The 20,375-nt window shown below is 27.3% G+C and overlaps 2 protein-coding genes across 7 annotated transcripts; both read right to left on the bottom strand.

The window, feature by feature from the left end:
- Positions 1 to 297: 297 nt before the first annotated feature.
- LOC111032455 (rab-like protein 6) lies at positions 298 to 9,195 on the bottom strand. 5 transcript variants are annotated; one of them, XM_022312794.1, is made up of 11 exons: positions 9,084 to 9,182; positions 5,291 to 5,458; positions 5,104 to 5,210; positions 4,798 to 5,048; positions 4,194 to 4,334; positions 3,927 to 4,127; positions 3,620 to 3,834; positions 3,368 to 3,548; positions 2,745 to 2,832; positions 2,506 to 2,643; positions 298 to 561 (listed from the first exon to the last, which is right to left on the bottom strand). In XM_022312794.1, exons 1-11 carry the CDS (start codon positions 9,145 to 9,147, stop codon positions 454 to 456), a joined length of 1,662 nt encoding a protein of 553 aa, XP_022168486.1. In that variant the 5' UTR covers positions 9,148 to 9,182; the 3' UTR covers positions 298 to 453. The 5 variants fall into 5 exon arrangements, with proteins under 5 accessions (XP_022168486.1, XP_022168487.1, XP_022168488.1 ...); XM_022312795.1 differs by having other exon boundaries at positions 454 to 561; positions 9,090 to 9,195; XM_022312796.1 differs by lacking the exon at positions 9,084 to 9,182 and adding an exon at positions 5,721 to 6,093 and having other exon boundaries at positions 454 to 561; positions 5,291 to 5,615.
- A 4,008-nt stretch (positions 9,196 to 13,203) lies between these two features.
- On the bottom strand, positions 13,204 to 20,073 carry LOC111032450 (ubiquitin-conjugating enzyme E2 H). 2 transcript variants are annotated; one of them, XM_022312787.1, is made up of 3 exons: positions 19,794 to 20,063; positions 14,149 to 14,813; positions 13,204 to 14,088 (listed from the first exon to the last, which is right to left on the bottom strand). In XM_022312787.1, exons 2-3 carry the CDS (start codon positions 14,811 to 14,813, stop codon positions 13,917 to 13,919), a joined length of 837 nt encoding a protein of 278 aa, XP_022168479.1. In that variant the 5' UTR covers positions 19,794 to 20,063; the 3' UTR covers positions 13,204 to 13,916. The 2 variants fall into 2 exon arrangements, with proteins under 2 accessions (XP_022168479.1, XP_022168480.1); XM_022312788.1 differs by lacking the exons at positions 13,204 to 14,088; positions 14,149 to 14,813 and adding an exon at positions 15,885 to 17,082 and having other exon boundaries at positions 19,794 to 20,073.
- Positions 20,074 to 20,375: the final 302 nt, after the last annotated feature.

Here is a 20,375-nt window from a genome sequence, read left to right as displayed (position 1 = left end):
TTCTTCTCTTACATAATAAATTAAACACGTCTTGTACACGGCCTACAAAAATGGCAAAAAAATTAATATGCGAGCAACGCCATGTCGGGACAGCAAGCCAGTAGACATATAAATATATTTATCCTACTGCATTGAGGTAGGTTCAAGTTATCGTTAAATAATAACTAGAATAGAAGTCAGAAGTGCACTAAGGTTTATAGATAATAGATAATTAATTCATAATAATATAATTATAATTGAATATAGTATAATAAATGTTTATTAAATAAAATTAATTTGCATTAAACATAACTTTTAGCAAATTTTTTAAATTAATATAAGGTACTTTATACAGCTATAATAATTTAACAACGATATCAAGTAATACAACAAAAATGTAAATACCTATAGTAAAATTTATTTTAAAAAAAACAATACATATTTTATTAGTATACAACACAAACATCAAACATATTATTCATCATTCAAAAAACATTCCAAGTTCTCATACTCAGATTTAGAACTATTAGTCTTCTTTTTATTCTTTTTTTCACTTTTACTCTTGCCTTTTTTTTCTTTTACCTAGATTTTAGACAAAAAATATTTGTTTATTATTGTTTTAAATAGGTAAAAAAAATATTTTATTTCTATAGACAATTTTTAGTAGTGATAGAAATCAATTATATATAGAAATCTAAATTTAAATCTTGTAACCGTTAAAGAACTAAAACATTATTGAAAGAATTAACAGATATACATGTAATATTTACAGTTATATTATGCTTTTTAAGAGTAAAATACAACCAAGGTTAACTTAGAATTATACTTTAAGTATAGAACTCCATGTAAAATGTATCTTTATTTATTAGCTTTCAATTGGTAAAGTACAGAGGTAATAGTAATACTAATTTAGTACTTTTAAAAATTAGTATCCTTAATTTTATTCTTTCATAACTGAATTTAAAACTGTTTATCTCCTCTTACATAGTTACCTACATCCAGGGATGGCCAAGATACTCAAAAATCAGTATCAAGATATTAGATACTCGATACTTTCATTTTAAGTATTTAGATACTTGATGCATTTCAAAAAATTAGTCATAGCCTAAGACGCCTAGGAAAATTAAATTTATACACAATTAGGTAGGTTGTCAATCTAGAAAAATGCATTTAACTTTAAATTTCCAAATATTAGTTAAGTATAAATATATTATAATAAGTAAATTGTTAAATTACATGAATAAATAATAATAATAAATTATAGATACCATATCAAATAGTATATGACATGACAAAAATCGTTAAATACATTTAACTTTAGTTTAAATATATTATGATAAGTCAATTATTGTTAAATTGCATGAATAAATAATAATAATAATAAAATATAGATCGGTATCATATCATATTCTTATTTCCTTTTAAAAATACTAATTTTTGAATATTATGTTACATTTTTATTTTATTACCGGAAAGTACCGACTTGAGTTATATTAAGATATTATATAACATATTGAACGGTGACACAATACTAAGATAACTATTTATTTTCTATTATATGTCTATGCCATTGGATAACTTGTGAAATATATCCACCAAGATACATAATAACTTATTTTTAAATATTAAACACGACAAATACAATCAATTTGAAATTTTCTGGGATGACGTAAAAAAATAACATAACAATTAAAAACATATTAAAAAACTTGATTGTCAGCAATACTTTCAGTAAATTTTGGTTTAATAAATAGTTATAAATCAATAATCAGTAAGTAAAGTATGGTCATTGACTCAACTAGGGGGGGTCCAAAAGGGTCTAACCTAACCTTGGTCTTTGCATCCCTTGTTTTTTTAGGTTTATGTCTAACTATTGTTATTATAGTGAAATACTTCAAATGTTATTTTTTAACTATAAAATATTTACCAAAATAACTTTGTTCATAACTCATAAGCATAACTATGACTTGAGTCATAATATTAATTTGTAATAAATTATTTCATATTCGGTATTCCTATATTGTTAGACATTTAAGATTCACATTATGGAGAAATAGATTACTTATGAGTTATGAGCAATTTTTAGTCAATGAGTCGCATCAAAAAGCACTAGAATATAGATCATAGGTTCCCAACCTATGGTCCGTGGACCACTAGTGGTCCGCGAGACATTGTCAAGTGGTCCGCGAGCCATACTTACAAAATGTAAAAATATTTTAATAATTTAATTTTCCTTTGAGGCATAACACTAATTACTGACATTCGTGTATAGTACGTCGTTTCTTTATAAATTTATATTACATAGTGAAATCCATGTTATTAAAAGCCTCATATTCATGTATTAATAATCAAAATTCTAAAATATGTGAAAAAAAATTGATTCTTATTTGTAAGAAAAATAAGGTATACAATTGAGGTGGTCCGTGACGTATCCAAAGTTCTCATAGTGGTCCATAGTACCAAAAAGGTTGGGAACCACTGATATAGATGAATGTAGTGGTGGACTGTGTATTATTTTTACATTACCTTAAAACTAACATTACTTAATCCATCTACACGTGGTTTTGATTCTTCGTCTTCACCCCCTTCCGGTCTTGGTCTTGTAGTATTTTGAATAGAGGACCAATTTTCTAGACCATTTGATTCAATGTTGTTCTTTTCAATCTTAAGTTAAATAAAAAAATTATACTACTGTTTTATGTAAGGTTTGTTATTTTTAAAAATTATAACTGTAAACTATTAAATACACTTAAAGTGTTTATCACCTTAATTCTGTCAGTATCTGGTGTAAAATCATCAGGATCTACATCGGCTTGATAACCTGCCACCATTGGATTTCCACAATCATCGTCACTAAAATATCAAGAGTAATATTCAGAGTAAACCACATTTTGAATATTTAACTGATTGTGTTACAAATTTTCAAAGCAAAATATTGTACCAATTGTTGCATTTTTTTTTTTAATTTTAGACCTAATTTACTGGTATCTTTAACATTGTTCTATATTATTACTCTGCAGACAGATTTTCTTTCAAATTGTACTTAAGCTCCTACTATACTCCAGTTGATGAGAGAACGCTACTCCTCCACACATATAAATGAACAGGTTTTGTAGTTTTGAGCCCAAATTTCTCCCACTATATTGCCTACTTGTCGCTGTAAACTAACACTCATAGCAACGGCAGTGGCGGCTAGTTAAGTGGTGGGAATCACAAGAATGGACGATTATAGATACCAGCCCAAGTAAAGTATATCATAGGTAATAATGGAATACCAATACCAAGGGCTTTGGACTCATGTAGAACTACAGGATGTCATAATCAACTGTACTAATTCAATGCCTTTCTAAAATCAGTAAACATTAAATAAATAAATCATCTATTTTACCTTTCATCAGAATTTATTTCAGTTTCTTTAGATGTTTTAACAACAATATCCCCATGACCTGCATCTTCTAAAAATGATTTATCTAATTCATCATCAGGAACAAAGTCATCCAAGTTGTTAATGTTTATTATCGATGGGGTTTTTATAAATGGTTCTTCTTTAAGTATTTCAACATCTTTCTCTATAAAATAATAAAATAATTTTATACTTGTTCTTAATATTTATTATTTGATAATGAATTATACACTTTACTTAATTCTGTTTGCACTACATTGGACTTATTTCCAGGAAACATTTTTTGTGCAATATCTTGTGTTTTGGAATCCATAATTCTTGAATTTTCAACTGGAGATTTAACTTCTTTTATACTAGGTGACGGTTTATTTAATAAGGGTAAAGGTAAAGTAGGGGCTACTGATTTGTTTTCAGCATCAGCTCTACGTTGTTTAGATAATCTAGATAAAAATCTAAATACAAAATTATAAAATAGAAACTTATTATTGTAGTTTTATATTATAATCTAATAATAATATAACAATTTAAATTAAGAATATCTTACTCATCATAATTTGCTTCATTACTTTGCTGGTAAACATCCAATTCCATAGTCATAATTTTTGTTTCACTTCCATTTGTTTCTAAGTGATTCATTATATTTTCACGTTGGAGTTGCAAAAAGGAAATACCAATCCATTTATAAATTAGCCGTAAACCAAAACCATTTGACATTGAGACTTCAGCATACCGAATAGGTGTACCTCTAAAATAAAAAGTCCATTATAAAACAGAATTTAATTTCAAAAACTAATGATTATCATTAAAATACCTTTCTAGTGTCTTCAAATGATAAATTATTTCATCTCCATTGATACTTCGATGATGATTCATATCACAATGATTACCTAATACTAATACTGGAATATTATCTGGAATTTTAGGAAGTTCGTTGTATACATAATCTAATGTCCTGAAAATGTTTAACCAAATTAAAAAACGGATATTAGTAATAAACAAAATTGCTAGTAAAGATATTTGTAATACTGAAAATGTGAATCACAGAGAACTTTTTTTTAAAAATTTAAGATAATATACGATATGTGACATAAAAATGTATTTTATGATGCAAAAGAAATAATTTAACTTGTATAAATGAATTACCTATTTTTAAACTCATGCTTGAGGATTTTTGATTTATTTTCTAATAATATTTAGATAATATCAGTGCTAAATTATATTGAAATTGTTCTTTATTTTTTTGTTTAAGAAAACTAAATTCAATCATTTGTTATATGTGAAACAAAAAAAAATTGTGTTGTGTCAATTAAATAAATATATTATTAAATTTTATCTAGTCTTAACACATTTTATGACTATGTTACATAAGTTATGTAATTTAAAAAAAAATACCAAAAACAAAATAATATTAATACCATCTTTTAGTGATATCCAATACTAGTAAGACACCATTTGTACAACGGTAAACATCAACTAGTTCGGCATCTAGAACTGGAGTATTTTCTACTGGTATAGGAGATAATTTAACTTTATCATGCTCAGTTTTTAGAACATCAGATGACTTTGAAGACGATAATGATCGTCTTTTTCCTTTATCGACCACATCCCATACTTCAACTTTTACAACATCTTCTGTGTTTTTATAATTCCATTGAATATGAGCAACCTTAAATAAAATTAATTATTATAATGCTTAATTTATAAAAATATTATAGTCATACTTGGATTTCATCTGTCTCTTCATAATTTGCAAGAAATGGCTTTCCTTGTAGACGGTTCCATAAACAAGTTTTACCTACATTTCTATCTCCTTTAATAACTAATTTCACTAAAAATCATAACATGTAAACATGTAAATAGAATAATAGTTGGAAAATTAGAAAATTAAATATGAATGCAAATACTAACAATTATATTGAATTCCTTTAGAAAAAGATCGTTGTAAATCCTGAGGTAATGCTTTTGGATGGGAGGCAGTATTAACAGTTGTATCTTTTTCCACAGATTTGTTTGCCAAACGCTTTAATGTTGAAAACATATTTTTGAGGCTTTGGGACAGTTTAAAGAAAAAGTAATCTATGTGTAAAAATCAATAAAATAATTTGTTCAGTTTTGTACATTTAATTAACTGACGGAGTAGAATAAGTCTTTCCCAAAACATGAGTTCTATATTTTGTCATCAATTGTTATAGAACATTCAAAACAACTATTCTATGAATTGTAATAGTGTTATCTGTAAGTTATAATAATTAACTGAATTTACAACAATAACAAGGAACAACCATAACAAAAAGTGCTTAAGTGTCTAAGGTCTACAACTTGGCCACTTAGTACTTACTTAATTACTGTAGTACTATCCTACTATATCACTAAAATACTACTATTTCACTAATCAGCAATGAGTAAACACACTAGGTATCTTAAATCGTGGCTGTATCTAAATATTTATTTTAATATTCTCCATAGTTGTTTTGTTTTGAATGCTCTGATGGCAGAACATTGAATTATGATAAGAAGCACGATAAGATTAAAAAGTGAAAGCATCTGTGGTTTTTTTGGAATTGGAATCACGAATTTAAACCAAAACATAAAAAGAAACTAAATTTGTACATTTAGCTATTTCCTATGTCAGATACAATTATTAGACATTAGTTCAATGTTACTCTTTTCATGACAATTTAGATCAATAATCTAACCGGCCTGGTGGTTTGGTTAGGTAGATACCAGCTATACCAATAAATTATACTCTTACGGATATCATGAAATTAATAAATATTAAAGGTAAATAAATTAAATACAGGACATATCACATATTATTATAATATTTAAATAAAAACCATTATATAATAATATAATAAAATAAATTACATTTTTAAATAGATTTTATTAACGAATTTCTCACGTTTTATATCAAAGTTGATGGTTGGTCAAATACTAATTTAAGCATTCCAATCAAGTAAAAAAGGCAGGTAAGTGGATGTCGCTCTGCTGTACAGACGTACAGTTGTAACTTGTAGGTTATAAGTGGGTCACTATTGTGGATGGTGTTAAATTTGAACTCAATGACATATTATCATTGTATACGAAAAACGATTCTGAGCGAATAAGACGGCCTGCACTCTATAATATTACATAGTAGACACCTAATTAATTATATATATTTGATGATATTATTGTGATTAAAGTAATTCATTTTACTAGTAAGCATTAGGAGTAAATTAAATTCATTTTAGCCAAAAAAAAATACATTTGAAAAGTCATTAGGTATTTAGGTGTATAAAATATAATAATATACTTAAAAAATTTCAAATATCAACGAATAATATTTTAAATTACAGCAAAATATCAGAATTCATTATTCTTGGTTATTTAATATGTAATTTCGTCCACATTTTAACATAAAAAAATTGTGATGATATATTTATAGATTTTTTGGTTACAGAATAACAAAATTCTTTTGAACTTTGTTTTTAATTTTAAATTTAATTCATTGTGTCAAAGTTTAAACTTTAAATGTTTATATAAAAACAAATCACGCCTATGTATTTTTAATAGTTTTCAACAGCTATTGTAACAATGTATCAGGCGCCTTTTATTAAATTTTTAAGATTTTGGACCAAGCGAATATGAAATGATATTTACAGAAAAAAAACTAAAAAAATGGACATTGCCATAAACAGCTTAAAACGAGTTTAAATCTTTTGAAAATTCCATCAAGTATAGAAAATGATAAAATAAATATTTTATGTAAATTTTAACTATCCACAGTTATTTGTTTTTAAATTACAACAAAATAGGTTGCAAAATGAGCAATCAATTGAATATCCAATAATGTTGTCAGTGAACTTCCACGCTACGCTTTACTTGCTAATTTTCGTGATGTTTAGGACTTTTGTCAAAATTCTAAATTCAAACACTCAAAAAGAAATTTCTAAGGATTTATGAACAACTTTTTTTTAAATTTAAACTAACAACTTATGAGTTATGAAGAACCTTGTATTATATTTCCAAATTTTTTGACAGAACTAACATTTTTTTATAGACATTAATCGAACAAAACTAATAATAATCGAAAATGCCTATAATTAGTTCAACATAGATCAAAATATTTTTAAAATTGTACGGTGTTAAGAAAATGCTAACATAAGTATTCCATGAAAATTGCGTGTATCGATGGTCATTCTTTTTAGAGTTACACTAAAAGCCAAAATCGATGTTTTCGAGACCTAGGTGTTGAGTAAAAATTCCTGTTTTCCATTAATTTTTTTTTTGTTTTTCCTGTCACTGTAAAATGTCGGGCGCCCGGGAATTGGGCCACAATTCACCTTTTTTTTCCAAAGGTATACGGTAAATGGTAATTGGGCCACTAAAATGTTATATTTATTACAGGTAGGCCCGGTAATTGGGCCACTATTACATTTTTAATTGTAATAAAATAATATTTAATATAATACACTGCAACGCACACGAAACTTTACTCGAAGCGACTGCGTATGATTTATCAAAAGGTAATAAATTATCCAATATCTTATGATATAGAATTATCAATTGTGATTGTCAAATGAAATGGATAAAAATAGTCATACGCGTAGTGTGCAAAGATTATGAAACATTGTAAATTGTGATCGTTTAGTTGATTAGCAAACTTAATAGTATTATTAGTATTAATAGTATATTTGTGTGCTATACTTTTATGGCCCAATCTCCGGGTACACTTTAAAAATATAGATTTAATTTGTGGCCCAATCTCCGGGTAGTAAAATGTAAACAAATATTTTATACGAAACAGGTAGTTACAATGTCAAAACCTTTGTTTATGCTGTGAAAAAATCGTGCCGTTTGGGGCGGCTGCATCCTTCCCTTTCCCTCTTAACCCGGTAGTGTGAATCACCCTACATATGAGAGCGGTATAGATACCCAGTCCCCTAACCTTATTATTATTTATTAGGTATGTGACCAGCGCCGCAACTATATAATGAGGTGCCCGTGTGCAATATTTTTATTTTTATTCCTAAATTAATTTTACTCTAAGTATTACAATCTATAAGTGCCAACATTTTTAGGTATTGTGTATACATATATATTTTTTGGTTCATACGTTTTATTCGTTTTAGTGATGATATAGAATAAACTGCAATTAATAAAAATAAAAAGGCAGATTAAACAAATTTCAGAAGGATTCCAGTGGAGGCCCTACGACATGGGTTAACATATATAATATTATATAACTAAATACCTATAAATGTTGTGTATTACACAACACTACATATTTAAGAAGTAACCATTTAAATATGTATTTTTTTTTCTCCTTGCGTTTTAGTTTTTCAGAACCACTCAAATGTTTCTTCTTAAACATACCTAGGCGACAGTTTAAAAATTAGCTTCATTCGCATTTAGTATTCATACAATATCCAAAAAGATAAATAAATTACAAAATAGAAAAATAAAATCGATTCTCACATCGTTAGGTACTACTTATTTGGTGACGAGTGACTACTGATTACAGTAGAATCAAAGAAATAAGAATATAATAAAGAAGAACGTAAATGGCATAGACCAACGAATTTATCACTAAACAGTAAGTTACGATGATACTCGGAGCGTCAGTAACTAGAGAGTCAATATTAAGCTAGGTACATAAAAACTAAAAAGTAGGAAATAGGTTATCATTAAAATTACAAAATATATTTTAAATTTATACCAATACCAGCAACTCCTGGTCGTATCAGTGATGCTTCGATATTATTCTTGGTATAACACGGCATTTTAATAGTTTATAAATGAACACTATACACTGTTTCAAAAGAAAATATACCAGATGTACATAAGAAAACCGGTATTACCCGTGGCCGACTGGTATGTTCTCTTTTGAAACAGGGTATATATAATAAGTAGTAATAACATTACTTTTATGGTACGTCGTCACTCGTCAACCGTCGTCGTCTTCCGCTATCAGTCTGTTGTTCTTCCGACAATTCGACAAATAACGACCCATGGACGTGATAAAAATAGATCTTACGGAAACATTGATAGTACTTAAAAAGTTAGAACCGTTGACACTTGAATACTTGATACCCATCTTTTTCTAACATAGTACATACGTGATTCTAGATAGTACCATTGATTTTATGATATACCTACTAAAACCTACTATCCTATTTTAACATACTTATTACTTAATCTAATATTAGTATACCTACAAGGCTACAACTATACTGTTTCAACTTAAAAAATAAAATGTATTGTGAATTATTAAGTTTTGAATTTTAAGACAATTTTAGTGTATGCTCCAGGTTGGGCCCGGGGGACCTCCAAATGTATGTAAACGTTGCCGCACGCGGCTCACTCGGTTTTTGCGGCACTGTGTCTGTGTGTGAGTGTGTGACTATTGTGAATTTGTGACTGTCGACTACACAATTTGATACTTTCGACTCTTTTCGTTCTATTTATGGATATTTGAAATTCCTAATAAAATAAATTAAATACTTGATAAATTTATCATTTTTCTTATACGGCTATTCCTAATTCCTATGTATTTATCATTATCAGTGATGCCCAACCTTTTTTCTTCGGCGTGCCACTTTAGTCCCTAAACCATTACCTATCTTCGGGCAGATCTCCATGTATAAAAGTATTCGAATAATCCTCAGATATATAGAATAACATATCTGTGGAATAATCTCAATCTTAGTACAATAATTAATAATATAATATTTTTAGTTTTTACACTTAATAGGGAATTGACTATTCACTATTGAAAAGATAACAAATTGAGGTACACATTGTAGGTACGCATTAGATTTAGTTTGACCTGTAGGTACGCTTTCTGAAGTGCACAAGTGATATTAATATAAAATGTCTATTTTAAAAAAATGTCTGACAGATAACAACGCAAATACAACGATAATTCCTGAATTTTTAACGAAAAATGGTAAATAAATTACTTTTTCGTTGAAATTTATAGAAAATCTGTTGGTCTTGTACGTCTTGAAACTAGTTCAAATTTTACAGAATTTAATGCCAATCAACATTGTGAATCAAAAAATGAAGAAAAATCATTAATAAATTAAGTGTTGTAATAATTTTACTTTTTTTTTTGAATATTTTGTTTTATTTAAAAAAAATTGTAACAGGCCACATGTGACTTGCTGGCCGCGGGTTTGGCATCACTGGTATATATTATAATATTGTGAAACTTAGTTAAATTTTGAACATATTGTAATACTTTTTATACCACTGAGAAATGTAAAAAGTAAAAAATCAATTAGAATGTATATTTCGCAATAACACTAGGTACTTACATGGAATTAAACATCGTAGTAATGTTATCGTTTGGGCACTTATGAATCCTTCATTCACTGAACTTTAAATGTGTTTTCATTAAATACTTAATATCATTCACAATATTTGTGCAGAACATCACAAATATCAATTTTACTCAATGAGATATGCTAATTAATTACGATTTTTCTTACAGATACTTCCTAATAGCAACTGTTGTCTGTCCATTAAAATCACAAAGATGATTCAGATTTCAGACTATCCAGTAAACATGTCAATGTCTATTAGATGTCTATTATATACCATTTATTAGATCAAAATATCTATTGATGTATAATAGATGTCCTTTTTATGTTCCAAAATAAGTCTAAATGAGACAACTATTTTAAGTCTAAGTGAATATTGTTAATATACGTATTTAAGACTGTCTTTTATTGGTATACAAACTAGTATTTTAGATGTATATAAAATATCTATTATTTGTATAGGATATGATACATGACTAATTAATATAATTTAATTTAATATAGTCTTTAATCTTAAACTATAATCTTTATGTTAACCATTATCGACTAATAAGTCCACTTATTTACTACTATACATTTAGAGGTAAATGTACATATTTACAGTTGGATAGACATTAAATGTAATTAATATATTCAAAAACAAAAATGAATACCTACACAAAATTAATTTATTTTAATAAGTATAAATAAATAATAATTGATAATTGGAAAAGTGCGCACTCCCATAAAATAAAATAAATAATATTATAATTAATCATCAATAAAAGCTAATTAAAAAAAAAAAAACATATTTACTTTATGCTGACCTAATTTGATTTTCTATTCTGACGGAGTTCACACGAATTTAATTTTACCTGATTTTTTTTCTTGGCTGAATTACACTAAAATTAGATATTTGATATTGGTAGCTGAGTTTATATGCTCCCAATAATTTGTATGTTGTATCACGGCCAGTAATAGGGCTCTCTGGGGCTGGTTAATGATGACCAGACAGCCGGCCCATTTGGACCCAAAAGCTACTTCAATATGTAGGGTCGGGCAAATGCATATACTTATGCCCCCCCCCCCCATGTATTTAATAGCTATTATTTATTATTTTTATAATTACTGCTAAATTGAATATTAATTAATATTATAATATACAGGTAATAAATTATAATTTAGAACAGTTGTGGACCGACTGGACCATTAAGTAAACAATGTGTACTAAGTGTACCTACTATATATTAGGAGGTAGTTTTTTCATTTTTTAATTGTAATAATAATAAAAAAATGTTAACACAAATCATGCAGTGCTATCAAATATATAAATAAACTTTTAAACCTATACAAGTTATACAGATATATGTACCTATTAAAAAAAAAAAAAAAATTTAAGATACTGTCAAATAGAGAGGAGCTGACTGCTGCAGTGGTCGGGTAAACAGACAGCAGTGGGCAGCGATCTGGTTGTAATATGTTACAGATACCACTCAGTCAATCAGCTTTCTGTTTGAATGTACCTTTGATAATTGGATAGTTTGCAGCTATATTCAAATTTTCCCATCAATCCATTGTACTGTCTCCAATTTTTAAAAATCAATAAGAATCGCAGCTGGTAATACTAAGTCATATACACTACACCTGACAACAACGGTGAAAAATAGAAGAAAATATTTTATTTTAATTTAAACTACGCTTGTTTTAATATAAAGTTAAATCTATAGTAAATTAAAATTTAATTAATAGTTCTCCTTAAGTTAGCAATTAACGTGTAATTGCCCAACCTTGGTTTAAATTATGTTGTTGCAAACAACCATATAAATTTCTACATACGCACGATACTCATTATAATTTCACTTGAATCAATGAGAGTATAGTCTTGAGAGGAATATTCTGGACCTATACAATTAATACAACAATATTTAACAATTTACCCACAATGTGCATTTACTCCACACTAAGATGAATCACTTATATTTTATATTTTGGTGCTTTTATAAGTTGAAACCTTATTTGCCATTTGTATAATAGTTTAAACTAATTAGGATTAACAAAAATAATAATCCATACCTCAAAATGTCATCCTTAAATAACTTTTTTAATAATTGGACAATTTGTAGATATATAACATGATAAAATAAATTATATTTGATCAATTACATCAAAAAATTATTCATTAAACTAAAATTTAATATTATATTAAGTCTGGGAAAATGTTTTAAGATAAACAGTCAATCAACAATGTATTTTAAGTTTAAAATATAAATAGGATTATATGAATTAATATGGAAACATTTTAAATCAAACTATTGCTAATATTTTTTTTCTTATATAATAATTTACACTATCGGTATCATTGCTCTTATTTCACAGCAACTGTATTTTAAAATTGTTTTTCCTTAAGTAGTTCAAATTCATTTAGTTTTAATATTTAAATTATCAGGTTTAAAAAATACTTTTTTAAGTCTTAATGCGAATACAAATAGTACAATATATAATACAATATGATATGTTTATTTAAAAATATAATGTTATGTACCAATTAAGTTGCATTAAGAGTATTTAAGTATAAACTTCTGATAAGACAAGAACAAACAACCACATTTTTATACATAATATAAATCTTTATTGCCACAAATGTAATATGAAAAAATCTTATGCTTATCTCTATTAATGCTAAAAATAAAATTACAACGATAATTGTGATAGTATACCAACATATTATTATAGTTACCACAAGTCATTGGCTATAGATCTATAAACCTATGTAATAATAGCTTAAAATAAATTTATTTTAAAAGAGTAATCTTAATTCAAAGTTAACATTTTTACAATACAAATAAATTGTTGAATTTTAAATTCATATATACTTATGCTGTTAAAATATTACTTTTAAATAAACACTCTGAAAATGTAAACTACAATAAAAATAGAATTTTTTTTAGAAAACAAGGTGCAAGATCTTACAACGGCACCTATATTTAAATAAAATGAAACAAACCATATCAGAGAACACATAATATCATTTTGTAATGTTTGTAAAGACTGCATCATTACATTTTAAACATTTACTACATATCATAATTATGTAAGTCTTATACCTTTAATTATTTTATAAAGTTTATTCTCAAATACTTTTCTGGATTTTAATAATCAAGATAATATATTTTTAAGCTAAATTATATGAATATCATAACCAGTAGTAAAAAGTTTTATAATATACTCAAATTTTTAGAGGCTAACAATTAGACATCTGTAGACAACCGTTTGGAAAAAGTTGCTTGAATAAATCGCCTCGGTACATCAACATCTTCTTTGATGTTAACTGTCCTTTTACACACATACTTATTAGAACATTCTACAAACCCATTAGTTTCCATTAGACTTTGAAAATATTCAATTGAGAAAAAATATGATCTGCAATAATTCAAAATATATAAATAAATATTTTATAATACATAAAAAAATACTTTTTACCTTGTACCATCTTGACGCACATACAAATTGTCTGCTATCTTGTGTCCTGGCTTGAATCTTAGTTGTGCCATGTCATAAATTCCATAGTCTCGAAATAATAATAATCCTCCATATTTCAAAACCTTATAAATATTTGAAACAACTGTCCGATGATTATCTGGATGAATAGCTGATAATACAAATATGGCAGTTACCAAATCCAAACTATTTTCAGGTATTTTGGTGATCAATTCATCCGTAACAATATCACAATTAAACGCATTAATGAATGTTGGATCATAAGAAGGATTTGATTTCAAGCATTCAATAGCTCTTGGAGAAAAATCACACGCATAAAATACAGCATTCAATCCATCAGCAAGAAGTGGATATATAAGATTTCCAACCCCACACCCAATTTCTAATATATGTTTTTGATGAATGTCATCTCCAAGCAGTTCAGAAAATTCTCTGGTAGTCCAGTGCCTGTCTTTAAAGAAACGATTTCCGTTATTCTTATAGAAAATATCCCAATGTTTTTTTGAATTTTTTTCAATTTCTTGTGCTTTGAATGATGAAACTATCCGTGAATTTTGTTTGGCAAGAATAGCCTGATCATGTTCACTTAATTGAACTGGGTCAGTTGTCTCTTCTTGATATCTACTATTATTGCTACGGCCATCCATCTAAAAATTCCATGCACAATAAAATCACATAATATATTATATACTTAAAAGTACATACTTATTTAGTTATATATATTAAATTTATAATGATGAGTAATATATAATATATATTTATTTTGTAATGAAAAACAACAAGATAAAACTCAACTTATTGAGGAAAAATAAAGCTATAAAGCAATTTTAATAAATAAAAAAAAAATCCATAGTGCATCAATAAATGGCTTAATCAAATCTTACTATACTATATAATTTGGATCATATTTTTATTATTACTTTAACTGTAGTATATAATTGGCATTACAAAAGTTGTATGGAAATTTAATAACAGAAAAGTTACACTCAAAATAAAACCTAAAATATATTGAGATCAGGGGATTCTTTAAGAAAAAAAAATGTTATTGTTGTAAATCTTATTTAGTGAGAAAATATATAAATTGCATGGTCGCAAATAGTAACAAAAAAGAACTGAAATGTTTGATGATTAATTAAATTATAATTTTTATAAGCGCGCTTTATAACATGAATAGCATAATATTAATATTAATATTTATAGCATTTTTACAAATATTTATTTATCTTAGTAACCGTTAGTTTCTTATAAGAACAGAAAGGGAACTTTTAAACATCATAACAATGCATTTAATAACATAGAAAACCTGTGAGGATATTTTATTATAAAACTATATGATAACAGAGCAATAATATTTCTATTATAATCCAGAGTCTTAAGGCTACATGGTATACTTTCACCATTGTGGCACAAATTATTTTTAAAAATTAATTGTAATTACGTCACCTTTACACCCATTATTTTAAGGTGAAATTCTAATACATTGTAAATTTGTTTTAAACATACATATTTTTTTTATTGGGATATACAAACGTTTGAAAAATTATGAACTCTATAATTAAGAATAATTAATTTACTTATCTTGGTTGTCTATGAAAATGTAATAAAAGTTGATAGAGGATTTATATTCTGTTTTAAAAATAAGAAAACATAATTTTTTTTTATTAATTTTTAGATTTAACATGTACTGTTTTGAGATGATATTAATATAGTTTTTATGTAGACCATTAAGAAAATATTACTTAATTAAACCACAACTTACAAAATATGAAAGAGTTGATCTTAACATATGGTTAGTACAAACAGCATTGAGAATTTTGAAAATTGATTAAACCTCATTAACAAATTAGTTATACGTACAGTAAGGCAGAGAATACTTGCCCAAAAAGCAAGTTAACTTTTAAAATTAAGCTCTAAATTTGTTTGATCATACCTTTAAATATATTCATAAGTATTTATACAGATAAAGCTTTCATAACAAATATTACCAGATTGTACAACACAGCCAAGCACATAAATTTCAAGAATTTTATGGACTATAAACGTGTATAAATTTAATGAAAATGGGTTTAAAGTTTGACGTATTACTATTATTATTATTATTATTATTATTATTACTGCATTTCCTTCTATGAATATCACAAATAAATTGTTTGTCCTTAATAAAAATATCTACACAATTAATTCTCCAAGTATTGTAAAGATGCGATCAACATAAAAAAACCTATCGATGTCTACTTAATTTTAACTAAAATTTAAGTAAATTAGTGAAAACAAACAAAAAAACTGGATACATAATAATATTTATAATTATTAATTAAGTTTAGTTAAAAATGATGGCTATAGCTCCATGTCTTGTGCTTCACTTTCACTAAACTCCGACATAGATGATTCATCACTATCCGAACCAGCATTTCCATCATCTTTGAGCGCTTCTTCTGTAGCATATTTTTTTACATATTCTTCAACACGCTTTTTATACTGTTCAGGTTTATGCAAATACAAAGCTGCAGCATCACCATTTAATGGATCTATTGGATTTGGGTAGGCAAGCAGCTGGGGCAGAAATGACTCAAAAATATTAAGCAGGTCATATAAAGCAGTCCAAGCTTGGTTGATTACATCAAGACAAACAGTACCAGATACTTCGTCAATGTTTGGATGGTAAATTTTATTAATAAAGCCAATTGAAGGAGATTTAAATGGATAGTGTTCGGGAAGATGAACTCGAACTTTCCATAAGCCACCTTCATATGGAGTACCACGTGGTCCATAGAGTTTAACACAAAACTCATTCAAGCCGTTTAAAAGAGTAACCTCATGTTTGCTTTCTATCAGTTTTATGACATCTGTGTCCATACGGCGCTTGCCAGCACTAGGTGAAGACATAGCAGTTGGCAGAAGTGTATACCAAGTTTACTGAAAAATATATTTATATTTTAGGTACATGGTAATACCCATCTGTTAAAATACTACAGAATACACTATGATTAAAATAAAACATTAAGTAGAGATACCTAATATTTTAGTTTAATATATGTATTTGAAGACAAAAGGTTATAGTAAATTGAATAGGTCACTTTGTATTGAATTTAATAAAAATAACACACCAATTATCGTACATATTTTTACATTGAATATTTTGTTAATTTGATTAACTGCCAAAATCAATATTATTATATTACGAGGTTTTATTAGAGGTTTTTCAAAATTATTTTTCCCTTGATTAGGCAGGAAAAAGAGAAAGATTCCAGTGGTAGTCTATAAATTGTAAACAAAAGTTCCCAACTATTTATCAATAATGTTTGTGCAACAAGTTTTAAAAAATACAAAATTTAAATATAAGTAAATACTAAATGTACAGCATAGATGTATTACTTCACTCTTGGAACTTGAAATTCAATGAATACATTAACATTACCATGCTGTTTCAGCAGAAGCCCAACTAGGAGGGCTAGGGCGATGCTCCCAAAATAAATTATTCAATTGTTTTCTAAAATGTTAAAAAAACATTTTAAAAGTCAACTGTAATTCTTATTTTTTCATTTAGAAAAAAATAATTTTATTTTTATGAAAAGTTATATTCAATTTATATTGCCCACGATAAATTTGGTAAATAATATCATTGACTGTATGTGAGTATTTATTTTTTGTATTAAGCATTAACGAAAATGATCTGAAGAGTAAAATCTTGGTGTTTAAAAATGTTATTAGAGATAGGTAATATAAAGAACTTCAATTTTATAAAGAAAAATTTGAATAAAACTACTTCCAAATTTGTATACAACGGAACAAGTAGTTATTACTTTGTCGATTACATTCGCCACATCTAAAGAACTCGGCTTTTCATATATGCGGACTGAGAAGGATAGGACCAATAGGTACTTACAGTTTTCTTTTATATTTTGAAGAGAATACACATGGGTGGTGCAGGGTTACTTTTCAGGTAATATCAGGTGGTTGTTACAGCCCTCTAACATTTTAGCCCTAGTCGTGCTACTGTATTTCTGTCATTGTTCATAAATGAAAAGTATTAAGCTATTTTTATTTTATGAATAATATCTGGGAGGTACGAGTTGTAACTAAAATCAATTTTGATTATATTATTCATCATAAAAAGGAACTACCCATATAAAATAAATCCCTCCCATTTGTAAACATTATATTTGTTTAACATGATTTCGTACAATATTTTATACTACCTCTCTTATTTGTATTGAATTTATACAGTTTGCAGTAAAATGTACTAAGCTCCTATACATTTGCACAATCATTTTGGTTGATGGTATTTAATTTTAAATATCTGTTCTAAGGGGGGTTCAGAACTTTATTTGCTAAAAACAATGAAATATGAATATCCTCTAAAAAAATCTTAAATAGGTATACAGTATAATATAATATGCCATATTTTTTTTAGAAAACAACCTTTACTGGAATAAACTTTAAAAAGTATCATAATATGCAAAAATAACTATGCATTATATTTTGTATTGCCCATTATTATAAAGTTATTAAATCTAAAATATACAATATTACGCAACAACAATTTTTCCATTTGACTTGTCAGTGTTATGAAACAGGTTTTTGTTGATTCAGATTTTTAATATACAGTTTCTTAAGAAATATGCAAATGCAAGAAATTTTGAGCCAAGTCTATATTATTTTATTGTGAGTGCCTGGGTAGTTCAGTAGTTTAATAAAAAGTTATTTATATATTTAAATTTAAATATGAAGTTGTTCAATAAAATAACTCCAAGCAACCTTAGTTATTTTTGTCTTACTTACAGTGGCGTAGCCAGGGAAGATGCTGAGGGGACTGCAGCCCCCCCCCCCAAATGTTAATAAAATTTAAAAATTATTTTAATGGTCTATGGTATTCGATCAAAAACTAAATCACCGCTGTGTAAAAAATTGATCAGCCCCCCCCCCCCCCCATGAAAAAAAAATCCTGGCTACGCCACTGCTTACTTATATTGTTATTAACTAAAATGTTATAGATATAAGATTATTTATTGATTAAAATATAAGTAATACAAAGTTGGTATATTATATCAAACTAACTTAAATGATGCACATGTGGTAAAAAATAATTTCAAAAATAATATACTTAAAATAATACCTACCTATCTATAATTTAACAAGAAAACCGTGTACATCTAGTTATTAACATTTCAAATCAACAAAAATAAAATTTAGTACTTAAAAAAAACCACTACACTATTTAATTTTAAAATTAAGCCACCCGATCTCAATTGGGACACAAAATTATTGTTTAAAATTAAACTTCAACAAACTCAAGGACTAATATAAATCGAATATTACTCAATAATTGGTAGGTAGTCAAGCCATACATGCGCAAACATAATGGAATAATAATGATACAAATTATGGTCGCAAGAAACCGTTTGGGTCAGTAATCATAAATCAATCGTTTCGACAAAGCCTGGTTGAAATCGTGAAAACTTTCACGCAAACAAATAGCAAGCCGTTTAAATAATGTATACAATATCGATATAGAAAGTCGGAATTGTAGACAGACTGAGAATAGAAATGCAAGTGGGGCCCCTAACAATCCTTTGTCTGGATGCGAGTACTTCAAGCTCGTCACACGATTATTGCGTCTTACTTACTAGTTACTGGAGCGAGACCAAACAAGTCCGTCTGGGTTGTACTTGGCCTGATCGGGATCCTTAGGAATTTGGACGATCGACGGTGGTTCGAGCGGTCCTCGAGAACAGATTGCTAGGAAGCCACGACACGCGAACACGAACGGACGACGGGAAAAATCGTAGAGCCAAAATATTAATATCCACTCAGACTTTTGATTATGACGAATTAATTCTGACAAGGTAGAAATGAGCTAATAATATTAAATGCAAAACAGCCATTAGAACATCTGTGAGCTCAATAGTAATAATAATAATAAAAATGAAAGAAAAGAAAATGTCATGCGCACAACTCGTTATCTGATAGTGATCAGCTGACCCACCTCCGACTGGAAGGTACGCGGTGAATTTGAATTATTATGTAAGTCGTAAATCTGTTTACTGACATGTTTTTTTTTTTTTTTTTAATAATTGACTTTATTTGGAGAATTACAATCTATACATTTTTGTACAATAAGTAATATTAATAATATTTACACAGTTGACATATAAATTACATGAGGAGGAAATCACACATTTGTGACACCTCTTAGAATTATAAGTTTT

This window comes from Myzus persicae, unplaced genomic scaffold (genome assembly GCF_001856785.1).
Source record: "Myzus persicae strain clone G006 unplaced genomic scaffold, MPER_G0061.0, whole genome shotgun sequence".
NCBI lineage: Eukaryota > Metazoa > Arthropoda > Insecta > Hemiptera > Aphididae > Myzus > Myzus persicae.
The sequence above is the reverse complement of the archived record's forward strand: the minus strand, read 5'-3'. Positions and strand labels throughout refer to the sequence as shown.

Coding starts and splice junctions, on each gene's coding strand:
- LOC111032455 (XM_022312794.1), bottom strand. CDS start 9,147: ATGCCGTGTTATACCAAGAATAATATCGAAGCATCACTGATACGACCA. Junction 3,835..3,926: donor AATGAAGCAAATTATGATGA/GTAAGATATTCT, acceptor TTTTGTATTTAG/ATTTTTATCTAGATTATCTA. Junction 2,644..2,744: donor CAGATACTGACAGAATTAAG/GTGATAAACACT, acceptor ATTTAACTTAAG/ATTGAAAAGAACAACATTGA.
- LOC111032450 (XM_022312787.1), bottom strand. CDS start 14,813: ATGGATGGCCGTAGCAATAATAGTAGATATCAAGAAGAGACAACTGAC. Junction 14,089..14,148: donor GTGCGTCAAGATGGTACAAG/GTAAAAAGTATT, acceptor GAATTATTGCAG/ATCATATTTTTTCTCAATTG.